The 14,811-nt window shown below is 33.5% G+C and overlaps 2 protein-coding genes across 2 annotated transcripts in view; both read right to left on the bottom strand.

The window, feature by feature from the left end:
* The window catches only part of HELRODRAFT_188653 (hypothetical protein), a gene marked incomplete at its 5' end in the record, with an annotated part of 7,997 nt that extends 2,306 nt beyond the window's left edge, over positions 1 to 5,691 (bottom strand). Inside the window, 5 exons of the mRNA XM_009021453.1 lie at positions 1,197 to 1,275; positions 2,636 to 2,884; positions 3,926 to 4,008; positions 4,670 to 4,823; positions 5,632 to 5,691. Of these exons, the coding sequence (XP_009019701.1) occupies positions 1,197 to 1,275; positions 2,636 to 2,884; positions 3,926 to 4,008; positions 4,670 to 4,823; positions 5,632 to 5,691 (625 nt within the window). The remainder of the gene's footprint in view (positions 1 to 1,196; positions 1,276 to 2,635; positions 2,885 to 3,925; positions 4,009 to 4,669; positions 4,824 to 5,631) is intronic.
* Positions 5,692 to 9,699: 4,008 nt separating this feature from the next.
* On the bottom strand, positions 9,700 to 12,712 carry HELRODRAFT_161544 (hypothetical protein; the record flags this gene model as incomplete). The annotated part of the gene is made up of 3 exons (XM_009021452.1): positions 9,700 to 9,792; positions 12,029 to 12,229; positions 12,698 to 12,712. 3 exons carry the CDS (start codon positions 12,710 to 12,712, stop codon positions 9,700 to 9,702), a joined length of 309 nt encoding a protein of 102 aa, XP_009019700.1.
* Positions 12,713 to 14,811: the final 2,099 nt, after the last annotated feature.

Raw genomic sequence — 14,811 nt, 5'->3', positions numbered from 1 at the left:
ATTGACGGACGACGGATGGCTCCAGTTCTTTGAAGTTCAGACTTCCATGATTTGAAGTTTTCTGGAAATATTTGATTTATCGGCGAGCTGCTTTCCGTCAATACACACACACACACACACACACACACACACACACACACACCACACACACACACACACACACACACACCACACACACACACACGCACACACACACAAACACACACACACCACACACACATACCCACTCACACTACTTTAGCAGAACTTGAATGCATACTTTACAAGCATTTGCTTTAATATTTCTAATTATAATAAATCTCTTTCTATAAAATAATTTGATACAAATTGTTCATCCGTCTTTCTGTTAATTACTTTCATTGATTACTTTTTATGTTGCTCGCTGGCTGGCAAGTAATTGATAAGAATGTTTTCTGATAAGGAGAAAATGGCACTGGACATTCGTATCTCGAAATGGACAGAAGTCTTCTCACAAATTACTCTTTCCTGTGCACGGCTATTACAAACAACACGAAACACAACAACTTATAATAGAATAGTAATAGAATGTTCATTCTATACACGAATGAACATTATTATTGATAGTTAATAAACGCAAGTATTTGGGCCTATCCAACTGAGATGAAAAGATATATTTAACGTTACTCGATAAAAGTAGCACCGCGGAATAATAATTCTATCGCTGTCGTAGTAAAACATCGAGTTTGTTATAATAAACATACAGCAGTCACACATTTATGAGCAGCTAAAAATTTTTAAAAATCTAAATTATGCTAATTTTTTTTAGAAATCATTTAGAAATATTTTCATTGTTCGCAGAGAAAAGAGGGCAGACGATAAATATTGAAAGTGTTGGTCGCCACCCTTCAACCCGAGATCACATGCTGCATTCGTTCGCGCTATTTATTGCTTGTTAGATTGCTTTCAGCAATTGTTTCTATTTCTAGCATTCAATATTTTTTTTATTAGCTGTCTGTAGGCATCACGCTTTATTAATTTTGTGCCCGGCAGGTTTTTGCATTTGCAAATTGAACTGAAGCAAACATATCAAACATACTCGCCGGTGGTTGTTAGCGTCAAAAACACCCAACATGCTGTTAGTTCATATAACGCTAAAAAATAATTTTCCATTAAAAATATTTTTCATTCGTCAGCGAATGTGAAATGTGAGTTGAGATGAGACGTTGTTTACCAACCATCGTTGTTCGTGTCGACGCAGGCCAGATCGCTGCAGCACTGCTCGGTCGTGTAGCACTCACTCGTCACTGTCAAGCACTGTACGAGGGAGGAAAATTATTCTTATAGAATAGGGGCATCATTAGGCATTATCGCATTATTGTAAGAAAATATATTCATTGGAATATATAAAATATGACATTAAAAATATTCTATACAATAGAATAAAACAAAGTTTATGGTACAATAAACTTATGAGATTAAGTTAAAAAATTGGTTTGGAATAAATTCGAATATTGTACTCAACTCAAATTCATTTGAAATAGGCAGATAGTGGCTATTTGAATTTAGAGCGCTGGTATCTTTTACATTTGTATTATAATAAAAACTCATCTAATCTCTAGGACTGCAAAATTTTAGAATGATGGTAAACTTTCATATTGCTATTAGGGATGCACCGAAGTTCGGCCCCGGCTCCGGCCCCGGCCAATATCCGGCTTTTTTTTCAAATCCGGTCGAATCCGGCCCCGGCCGGATTTAGGGCCGGATTTAAGCGTCTATCAACTTTTAAAAATGTTAGAAATAGAAAAATAAATTTTATTGAATTCAATTAATTTTATGTCAATAAGTTAATGGCTAAAGCTAAGCTAAAGGCATACATGACACATAATAACAACATCACTAATTGTGAGGTGATCTGGACAATTTTCTTTATGCTATAACATGGGTTATGCATAAATTATAAGCTGATCTTTGTGTAAAAGAACTTGTGCACGTGTATATACTATATATTGATAATTTCACATGACGGATCATATAGCTACATAATATATATATATATATATATATATATATATATATATATATATAAAGATATATATCTATATATCTTTTTTACAATATTCTATAAATTTATAGAAAACGCCAAACATTCGGTAGAATTTATAGAATATTGTAAAAATTACGGTCTATTACCAACATCTATATATCTATATATATATATATATATATATATATATATATATATATTTAGAGAGAGAGAAAGAGAGAGAGAGATACATAAGCACATAATTTAAGAACATGGTATGCATGACACATAATTACAACATCAGTAATTGTGCGGTGAGCTGGACAATTTTCTTTGTGCTTTAACTTAGGTTATGCAAATATGCATAAATTATAAGCTGATCTTTGTGTACAGAATTTGGCGTTTCTCACAACTTATTCATATATTTGAATTAAATAACTATTTGCTTGGTGTTATTTTTTGATGTTCAACATGTAGATAACCGTAAATGTGAGTATTTTTTCTAACGTATGTAAAATGGTAACTAAAATCCGGCCCCGGCTCCGGCCCCGGCCGGTTTTAGAATTTCAAATCCGGCCAAGTCCGGCCCCGGCCGGATTTGAAAAACCTGAATCCGGTGCATCCCTAATTGCAATAGTAACGTTTGAGAACATTTTCTTGCAAACTCTTCTTGAAAAAAATCGTTGATTTCTCATCGTTCGCCTCCAAATCCTCAACATAATCATGCCAAGCCACGCGGGGCCACAATTCTACGTATGAGTGCTTCAGTAAGACTCGTGCTCTTAAAAATTCTTTAAAAGGTTTTAAGCATGGATTCTTGAAGAAACGGATGTTTATGTAAAGTTGCAAAACTTTTATCGCCAACATCATCTTCTTCCAACTTGTTGTTGCTGTTGTTGCCTGCATCAATCGTTTCAATATCTTTTTCATCATATTTCTCTCTCTCTTTTTATCTCTATCTTTTTCTTTTTTCCCTATTGCTTCCTTTTTATCATCATCTTGACAACGTCATTACACTTATTAAGATTAGTATGCCAGTATGCCATTATCATTATTACTGCTTGCCATGTTCATGCTCGTTGCTTGTTCGTTGCATGTTTGTAACATGTTTGTTACATGTTCGTTATATGTTCGTCACATGTTTGATACATGTTCGTTATATGTTCGTCACATGTTCGTCACATGTTCGTTACATGTTCGTCACATGTTCGTCACATGTTTGTTACATGTTCATGTCACATATTCATGTTTATGCTCGTTACATGTTTGAAACATGTTCATGTTCAGTTCACGCTCCCTCGCTAACATCACCCACGTTCATCATACATATTGAAGGCGGGAAACAATTAGGAGCGCAACTAAACAGAGTGATTGCAGCTAAGATTCAGTACAATGTAGTATGGTGTGTAGTGAATTGTAGTGCAGTAGTCTGGTGTGGTGTAGAGTAGTTTTATGTTGATCAAGTCGACAACATGCTTGCATGTTCATGTAAATGGATGTACGCAAATTTGTACATGTTTGTTCCAGCGACGTCAACATTTCATCCACCAATGCACTGTTACATGCGTAGTTACATAAATTTACATGCCTGTGTACATTTCGTACAAAGACTGAAAAGTGCGTTGAGTGTCTGCTTCATCGACGTTTAAATAAGATTATTGATTATTGGATTTTTGTCGATGCTTCATATTCGCCATGTTGTCCGCTTCGGACGCTATTTCCGTCCACACTAGCAACATATTTACGCATACACACACGTACAAACAAACACACACGCGTGCACACATACTTATACGTATGCATATGTAAACTTTATATGCAATAATATTTATATTTCTAAAGATAAACTTAAGAAGGGAACTATTTTTGCCGTTCATGTGGGTAGGAGACGTTGCTTTTTACATTGTAAAAATGCATCACGTCGTCAAGAGTGGGTTTTACTTTCTGCATTTTTGTCACATTTTTGTGTTTGCCTGTGTTGATGTACTGCCGCTCAATGTACATGGAGGCTTGGTGTTTGCTGTCTTACGTGTTTGTTAGAGGCGTTTTGTTGTTTTCCATGTTTTTTTTTTTGTTCTGTCAACACACTTGGGTGACGTCAATCAGATCATCATGCAATACTCAATAGTGTATGCAGCTGGGTAAGTCGTTGGTTTGTTCGTTTGTTTATTCATTTATTTATTTATTCATTTGTTTCTTTTTAAATTGCAAAAAACTGTGCATTTCGATGAGAAATTTGAGCAATGGTTTGTTTGAAACTAATGTAACAACTCAATATTGATTGAAAAATAAATCTTAGGTTTTGTTTCTAATGATTTTGCAACTGTTTAAAAATTTTCTGCTGCCAGGTCACAAACGAATGCGCATCTACTTTGTTTAGGATCTGATCGTTGACTTTAGAAGCACCTTACAAAAAAATATTAAAGCTGATACAACTAACATCAGAAATAACTTTAACTTTTATATATAATTTTTTGTTAAGGTGTTCTCATTTAAATTTTAAAAATATAAAACAACTTGTCTGCAAAGAATGTGTCACACAAAAATATGAACGTGTTTTAAACAATGCAATTTTTTCAGGAATTGAGTGACGGATGTTATGAGGCAATCATGTTGTTTAAATGAGCAATCTATGCAACAAACTTATTTGCTGTGCTATATTATATTATGCTTCATCTAACTCACCAAAACGTCCAAATATATTACATTTGTCAATTTTGGTGGAATAGTTAAAGCGCTTGGTCTTAATGTTGTAGTGACGGCGTTCGGAGGCATAGAGATCCCCTCCTACCACATGCGATGCGCGAATTTGCGCGTATTTTAATTCACTCTCATTTTCCTTTCAAGTTTTACGTTAAATTTTATAATCAATTTTTTCTCCAAACTACTACATATTTGACCAAAAATTTTGGGACTTTAACAGCTTTTTAAACAATTTACTGAAACCTTATCATGAACTTTGATAAATTAATAAACCACTTATGAAGAGGTTTCATATTTTGCCCATGCAACCATTTATCATTGAGCACCAGAAGTTACATCGAAATTAACAGAAGAAACTTCATGTAAAAACAGAAAGTAAGAACAAGAGAATGAGGCACGGTGATGTATTAATATATTTCTAGATGAAAAATGAAAAGAAATAAAAGTAGCAGTTTAAATTTATGGCCAGTCTCCTTTGGGTATTGCATAAAAAAACAAACTGCATAAATATTCGTATAACTTTGAAAAACCACATAAATATGCAGAAAAAGTATGCATAAATAGATAAATTTTTATTTATTTTTGTCGTAAAAAGTAAAAACATCGCTACAATATTGTTAAAAAATAAACTATTGCGCTAAAACTATTAAAAAAATTTTGACGAATGGCAAAGTTTTAAAAATTTTTGATGAAGGTTTGTCAAAAATGTTAAAATGATAAAAAATTTCTTAAAAAAGTGGATTGAGTTAATTATATATCAATATTTGTACGTAATAATGAACTAATGTGTTAATGGTATGTTGTTTCTGTGATTGTTATCATATGATAAGTAGTTATCGTGTGAGGATATGTTGATAATATGTTGATGTTATAGCCTCTTAGTACGTAATAATGCATTAATGTCATGGCAAGGTAATATGTGACAACGTGTTAATGTATCTTACTTTATCTCTACGCGAATCTGACTGGCGGCGTGCGAGTGATTTTGGTCTGTCGTTCGCCATTGCACAATTCTGTGAAATTGAAAAAGAAGAAAATTTAATTTGCAGCGCGAGTGACGCAGATGTGCTGATGTTTTTTGTGTGTTTTTTGTGTGTGTGGTTGTTATGTTGATAATATTTTCATGTGTGCCTGGTTGGTTTTTGTTTTTTATTTTTGTTTTTTGTGTTTTTTTTAATAAAAATTGAAACAATGGTTCGGAAAATTCATTAGATTTTTATGCTTCAGTAGTTTATCTAAAAAATATTTTTATTTTTAAAGAAATAAACTTTATTATTCCTAATATTCTTTTTTATTAACAAAAAAAATTGATAGATTTATTGGCCAATTAATGAAGAATTTGAGATATTTAATATTCTCGATATTCTATGTACAAGCATGGAACGTCATAGAGTCTCATTTCAAATTATTCACAATTTCCACATTCACATCAACTCGGACGCAAATGGTTTTGAAAGGAGAATCTATAATGAGCGTGTGACAACAAATCAGCTACTGCCACGTAATCATTCATTTAACGACACCCGGTTGACAATGCCAAAACGAGGCAGAATCCCTCGAAGGCCTATTTCCTAATCCATCTTTTTTTCTTCAAGAAGCTTGTTAAGAAGATTTGAAAAAATCTCTACCAAGCGTGCATTTCTGAAGTATATTTCAATCTGAAATAACAAGGCAGAAGCAACAGCAAAGTAAAATTGGATTGAAACTAACAATAACTGACAGGCAAGACGTGAAAATGAATGCTGACGTCTTTCTAATTGTTTATCATCATCTTCAAATGAGCCATCGTCAGATACTCAAAGCACTGTCCGTTACGTAATGCGCAGATAAGCTTAACGACCTGCGTAATATGGGCGATGTGTGCGTGCGTGCATTGCACTGCCAGTAAGAACGTTCTCACACACTCACACACACAAACACTCACACACACAAACACTCACAAACACACACACACACGTTTAATGTTGAATGGGTTAGTAGATGTAAGTAAATGACAAAGTAGAGGATATGTGGTATATTATCATATATTTTCATTATTATAAGAAAATTAATTTAAATATATATATATTTATATTTATTATAATTATATTATTATTATTATTGTTTATTATCACAAAATGTTATTGCGATAGAACGGTCATTATTTAATATCCTGAGTGGCGATGCTTTCAGAGCATGCTGTATCTTATTTATATTCCATTTCCTTGTAGACAATTAAATCGCGTATGCATGCATGCCTGTATGAATGCATGCATGCACGCACGTACAAATTCACGTGCGTGTGTTGTGTGTGTATGTGAAAGTCATACAACATACGTGTATGTGTGTGTGCAGATAGTCTCGGCTAGATACGCACTGCATTTGTTTGTAGCATGAAACACTTTCTTGCAAACATGCATGTATGTTGTATGGCAACAGTTTGTTTAATGAGCAATTGCAGGCTTTGAGTTTATTTTAACATACACGCGTACACACACTCGTACATGATTTTGATAACTCCTTCACTGGACATGCTGCATGCTGGGTAGATACAAGAATGCATTTGATAAGTTGTTCATTGAGTTACAGAGCTGAGCAAACACGTGCTGACCACTCCATTAAACAAACAACTTTTGCTAGTTCGGTCGGTCCATTCATGCGCACGCATCTGCCCGTGCTTCTTCGCAATTGTTCCATTGCTCAACGCACTGGATGTAGGGTGCTGGCAAATAAAAGAATGGGTGTGTGCCTACTTGTCTCTTTATGTATTTGTGTGTATGTCTGTGTATACGTATGTATGTATGTCTGTGTATGTATCTGTGTGTACGTCTGCGTGTATGCAAATTTGTGTTGAATATGTATGTATGTTTATTTAGAAATTGTCAATTAATATCTGTAAAATTTGAGCAGATGAAAATTTACAATCAAATAACGAAGTATGCTGCGTTGTGATGTTGTAGAAACTTAGCAGCAGCAGCAGGAAGAAGGCGAACAAACATTCGAACCCTCCTACTCCCTCGAGTCTCATACCGAAAATATAAGAAGACCAAAAATCGAAGCATCTCATTTCCGCAATATTTTCTTCCGGGTAGGCCTATACGTCGGTATAAACAAGCATTCGTACACAGATGTGTACATATATGTATGAACATTATTTATAAGTAAGGAATATATTTTTTACGATTGCATGCATCCGTTATTCCTTATGAAAGCACAATAGGCAGGCACCGTATTGGTTTTTCGTGAGTCAGTGCCAGATGTCGTGCCCTAAAAATATCTTGCGGACGCTGAAATTTTAATGTTTGTTTTTGTAAAGGCAAAAAAGTTGTTTTTTGAAAATTGTTGCAAATGTAAATATATTATGATATGCTTAAACAAGTTATGACCCTGAGGTTCCTTGCTGCCGTGTAAGGAATTAACCGATGGTTTAAGTTTAATAGCAAGTTTTAAGCTGCTAATAGAAATTAGAAAATTTGAATCAGTGATCAAAATTTTACTATTTTCATAGTTTACGCAAATTAAGCTAAGGCAAATATGAAAAGTGACTCGTGAAAAGCAGAAGTAGCCTTTGATTGATTTCACCCTAGGCAGTCCTGCCAACTGGAAATCATTGGTGGGTCGGTGGCTCACTGATTTGTGCCAGAGCTTTCACGCCACCCTTCATTCTCATTTTTATGTATTTTTTTTGTTATTTGTCAACTCACGCTGCAGCAAATTTTTTATTTGTTTCCTCTTTTCTGAAAAATTTTCAAAGTCCTAAATTACTAAACTAGCAGGCCTACTTTTAAATTAAACGCCAATCATATTGACTGCCGTGAAGATGGAAACACGCAGACGTGCTGCAGATGGGAGGTCCGCTTATTTAAATCATGCATTGCAACGTAAAACGCAACCTCAATCTTAATGCTGATTTTCAAAACTCGCTCTCAACATACGTTTACAAAAATTTCTCTGTTACACAAAATATTTTATAGAACATCTTTCATCAAACAACATTATTACTTGAGTTTTAGCCAACCATTTTGACTGCAATTAAACAAAACTTCTCGTTCGTTTGCTGCATCTACCTACCTAATGAGCGTTATTGTTATCGTTTAATTTTTGTCTGTAATTTTGAAAAATAGACATCTACCACTTTAGAAGAAACAAAAAAATTTAATGAACGTTTTTTTTGTAAGACTAGACGACTGGTAATTAGAAATCTGGTCTGGTACCATTAATCATGTCCGCTGGACAACAATGATGCCTATCCATTACCTTCCATCAATCATTCAAAACGCAGTGAACGTTCATAAAACTTTTCACACATCACAATTATATCTCGTAAATTTCTCTCTATAATTTTACTCCTAAAAATTTCGCTCTGTAATTATAATTTTTTTTCCCTTTCAATGTAAATTGTGTTTTGATGTAATTGTTCTAATGATATATAATTGTTTTCATTCGCATTGAACAACGCTCTGAAATTAAAATTCTACTAAAAATTATTCGCACAAAATTATTTTCTTTGAAAAAAATTTTTTTTTTTAAATATACACCACTCCTAAACTCTAAAAAACTTGTATAATGATCATTTTCATTAAAAGCATTTTATTACATTTTATAAATCATAATTTTGTCATCACCGCCCAACCATAATAATAAACACCATCACCATCATTATCATCATCACAATCATCCCCGAAATCAACAACAACATCATCTGCACCGTCGTCATTCTCCTCACCGTCTTCATCCTCACAATCACTATTAGTATATCAGCTCGCACAATCATTTAGATTGCCCGGTACATAGATGAATGAAGTGCATTGATTGATTGACGGAGGCAGCAGCAGCAGAAGATAAGCTGGTTAATTCCCTCCATTGTGTCGCGAGGAGGGAACGTTTGATTAAATGCGGCACATCATTCATCCAGACTCTTTCAACTTCTCTCCGAAAATTTTTAGAAAAAATTTTTTATTTCCAAATAGTAAATCTCAACAATATCTGGAGTGATCTTAACTTCCATCAATTTAAAAATTACACTAATCTCACTAGGCAGTAAACCGCTCGTAAATCAGGGATGTTATGCTCGTTCGTGCAGTTTTTACGATGAAATTATGTCTAATAAGGTTCACGGCAATTTCCTGAATGAATAATTTGGAACCGACGATGGGATGATGAAAAATTAAGCCAACGTAAGCAGCAGCTCAGCGGAGGATCAACGTTTGTTCTGATAAGGGCACATCAAAGTAAATATTACAAATCAATTTTCCTTTCATGTTTGTTAGTGCCCGCTCGTTCCTTCATCCTCTCCGGTGAATCGTCTGCATGGTTTTATGCCATGCTAACTGCTATTTGGCATCAGTTCTTGGATAGCCTAACTTCTATTTTTATTTTTGAAAATGTCAAACGTTTTAGTAAATGTATAAACTTTTCAAATCTTGATAATTCAGAATTCTATTGTTATATTACTCTTACTACTTTTTGTACTAGTTGTTTGAAATTCTTGATTGAACAGCTTATTTGTACAACTAAGTTACTTCAGATCCGACGATGGGATGATGAAAGTTACTTCACTAAGTTACTTCAGATCTTTGAACAATCCGCAAATTCTCTCGTTTATACGCGCTTGTGATCATTTATGAATGAAAAAATTTGTCAAAAAATGTTTTTATATATTTTACACGTACTAACATTTGATTTTTTCCAATCATCTCATTAATTTTCTTATTAAAATAAAATGTTTGCGTATCAGAGAGTGAACAATGTTCACTGAATTATTTTTTTTCGATTTTTCTTTTCGTACGCATTACGACGCAGCAGAGCACAGAGTGCAGATGATATAATTTAAAAATGGAACTTATTGATCGATGTTCAGGCGGTTAATGAACCAGAGATGTCTTTCCAGGAAATTGCCTCTTCGAAAAGCGCAATAAATAAAATAATTTCAAACTCTTGAAGAGGCAGGTAAAATTTTTATTGTGATAACATGGGCAACATAAATTCGAATTATAAATTTATAAATGACATAAATAAATCTAAAATCAAAAAGTAAATGTTACATTGTGTGTCGTTATCCGATTTCAGCCAACAAACCAATTCACGTTTATATATACGTTAAATTATATGTATACATATTTGTATTTGTAGGAAGATACTTGTTGTATACATATACACAAATATACATAGTAGATGTAGAGTGTTGTATCTGTAAATATGAATGTGCATGTTGTGTTTGCAGATGTACTTGTTTGTTGTGTGTGTGCATTCGTGTGGAGGCATCGTACAAACAGATCGATCGAAATTTTCCAGTTGTTTGATGGATGATGCGATGCCTTCTCAGATAATTTTTCAAATGATAGAATCATTCTCTTTCTCTCTCATAAAAATGATAAATTTCTTAAAAATTTTCATGTACAATTTCTGTTTCCTATGGTCTTACAATCCTCAAAATTTAAAACTTCTTCACCACTTATATATATATTCTCATCTGTGTACGCACATATCTATGTAAAAATATTGGCACGTATGTACACGCAGTACGCACGAGACTTATGATAACCTTCGAGTTTTGCCGTCGCTGCGGTTGAACCCGGTAACTGCCTCAATACGAAACATGGGACACCGAGAAAACTTGCCGAACGAAAGCATTTTAAGTGTCATATAACAAAATGTTTGAATAAAAATCTTAATAATAATGATAAGTCGACGATTTTGTATTGAAGTCTTACGATACGAACATGTAGTTTGTGAGAATTTGAAGTTGAGTTGGCATCACGGCCTATTGAAGAAGTAGTCTCAAAAAATTATTACGGCCATGATGGAGTCAGTTTAAAATGTGAGTAGAAAATTATATGAAAGATTTGTTAGGAGAAACAGCAGCTGCAACAAAAATTCTGAATGAAAAAATGTAGTGGAGTTTGAAGAACGCAGAGGTAATAAATTTATGAAAAAGTTGGAAAATTTTCGCTTCACATTTTTTTCTGTTTATTTTTCGTTTTTTAGACGATAACAATTTTTATGAAATAAAACTCGTTACTAAATCAGTATATTTAATAAATAATTGGTGTCAACTTTTTATACGTGGATTTAAAAAATTAACTTAACACGTGATAGAAAAGTATTTTTGGAGAATTCATTGCCTCTAAAATTGTAAGTATTAAAAGGAGCGTCGAATTTTTCGAAAATTAATTTAAAAATTTCAAAATATGCCTAACTAAATAGAATTTTTTTTCTTTTTTTTTGGTTTTTTCTTAATTAAAATTGTTACATTATCATTTTGCCAGGAATCTTAAACCATGACAACGTAACAAAACATTCCTCAATCTGGTTGAAACTTTTATATTTAAAAGAAGTACCAAAAATTTCTGAAGACCTAACCTCCTTTTTCTTGACATTCATATCCTTCAGCTCGTACCCTTGGAAGTAGCCATTACCAATGTAGCTCTGTTGCAGGGAGGTGGCGATACAATTGAGTCCCACCAACATGAACACCAACGTTCTTCCGTGCAGTGCCATGCGAACGGTGCTTCCTTCTTGGTAGGCGGTCGGCTGGTCGGCCTGGTACTCAGTGAGTAGGAGCTGTCGGGGCGATGGAAAGTTTATTGAAAGTTGAATGGTTGTAAATTTTTCAAAAAGTTTTTTTTGTCTCAAGTGTAAAAATGCAGTTTTTGGAAAATGACTGTATGTTGAACAGTTATGAATGAAATTAAGAAAAAATGTTTATCAGAAGAGTAACAGGTAATATTAAATATTATATACGAAAAAAAGCTACAAGTAGTCGCTTGATCAGATAATGAAAAACAAACAAAAAATTAGCAAAAACAAATTGAAATATTTGCGAAAAATGGAAATGATCAAAGCTCACCAGAACGGAACAATTATTCTTCTTGATGCTGAACAGACGAACGAGCGAGCGAACGAGCGAACGAGCGAACAAACGAGATAGAACGATATGAAGATGTGTGGTGGATGGTCTGTCGAATTATCTGCTTCACTGATGACGCAAGGTTTTATACTCTCCAGCCATACACACACACACTCACGCACATTCATTCGTGACATTGCGTGTGCGTGTGCGTGTGTGCTTCTCATGCAAACGCCTACACAAATATCTATTTCATACACCCACGCACGCGTATACATATTTTTATATAGTGGTATCAAATATACACACATACTATATTTATATACCCAACATATGTGACTGCAATTTTAACGTTTGGTTCTTTGTTATGCAACTGTAAAATGTATATGACTTGTAATTAAGTCTTCTTACAACAAAGACTGTACCGGTGATGAATTTGTTTAAAATTTGAGAAAATTAAGAAGGGTTCATTTCATTGACATTTTAAGCAGTTTTTGGCCCATTTACTCAAAACTTCCTTCACTGAAATCAATACTTCCCATTCAGACAAGCAAGTCCAAACATTTTGTGCTTCAATTATATCTACACTTCATGCAACATCTGATCTAGTTTCAATCACTTTTTCTGGATACTGAGAAGAAATTTGTTTCGATGTAAGATATAAAAGTTATAAATTTACTCAAACAACAACAGCCATATCTAAACAACTAAATATCTAATATCTAAACAACATAGCTAACTAAATGAACGGCGAAACAAACAACAACTTGAACATAAGTGAACCAACGAGACAACCACAACACAATAAAACAGCCATACAACGCTCTTGCAAATCTGATGAAATTATTTTACATTGTCGCTCGTTGCATTAGAGTCAGCAAATAGTGCAAATGCATGCAAAGCTCTGGATGGAGGCAGTTGATATGAGATGAGATGCTACGAGATGAGATGCAATGAATGTACAGTCCAATCCTCAGTGGAACTACCCTGGATCGTGAGTGCTTCGATGAATGAATGAATGAAAGAATGAATGGATGGGTGAATTAATGAGTGAATGATTTAATGAATTTAAAATTGTATGAAAAATGAACGAACGAATGAATGAATAAACGAGCAAATGAATGAATGAACGAATGAACGAATGAATAAGTGATGAAAAGATAAATTGATGGATGAATGGATGCATGCACATCACGTTGAACTCCTATTGAATTCTATCGAATTGTTATTTATTTTCTATTGATTTCTTGACATCTTCAGCCAAAATGGCATATTTTTAATTTTCTATGACAATTCAACAAAAGCAAACAAACTATTAATGAAATGCGTTCCTGATAAAATTTTTCATTTGGCTGGTTAACGTTAGCAACGTTACGTCACATCATATCAAGACATTTAAAGAGGGCGAAATAAATCATTCCAGCTGACAAATGCTGATGCTGATATGTGGTTGACAATTTTTGTCAACGAGCGATTGCTTCTCCAGGGGTGGACGAACTTTTTGCTGTGAGGGCCGCATTGAAAACTATTATATATTTGGAGGGCCTCATATGTACATTTTTCGACCATTGACCGGTGTTGGGGAATTTGTTAAGATGTTCATTTGAGGCTGAGGACTTATTTTTTTGTTTTTTTTTTGGTCATAATATCAGCCTGACGACCTTTTTATTTTGTTATTTCATTTTTCTTTTCTTTTTTCCAAAATGCGTACAAGGACTTGCAGGCCACGTATGATGGCTTGGCGGGCCGCATGTAGCCCGCGGGCTATAGTTTGCCCACCTCTGTTTAACCCATTACACGATCTGACCATTATATCATAATTATTCAAAATATAATTTTACAATTTATTTCATAATTTAAGTGGCAAATAATTTTATTATTTCATTATATTATTTCGTAATATTATTTCGTTATAATAATTTGCTAATTTTATTATTTCATTTTATTAATTTGCATATTGTTTGAGCAAAAATAACGTTCAGTTGGATTTGCATTTATGACTAATAAATTCTTTTAAAATCGATCGATGTTATTTTTACCTTTTCATCATTTACATAAACAAATAGGCATCGGCTAGTGAAATGAAACGATGAAAACCTTTTTACACCAGTTCCTAAGAAATAGAAATTTTATACTCTAGTGTTTTTAACGTTTAAGTTCATTTATTATTTTTAATAGAAATTAGTATTATCTTTATTATTTATTATTATTATTACTTTCATTTGATGTCGTTGTTTTGACTGTGTATAAATAAATTACCTTATTAGAAATAGCAAGCCATTCAACTACACCATTT

This window comes from Helobdella robusta (assembly GCF_000326865.2).
Source record: "Helobdella robusta unplaced genomic scaffold HELROscaffold_3, whole genome shotgun sequence".
Lineage (NCBI taxonomy): Eukaryota > Metazoa > Annelida > Clitellata > Rhynchobdellida > Glossiphoniidae > Helobdella > Helobdella robusta.
The sequence above is the reverse complement of the archived record's forward strand: the minus strand, read 5'-3'. Positions and strand labels throughout refer to the sequence as shown.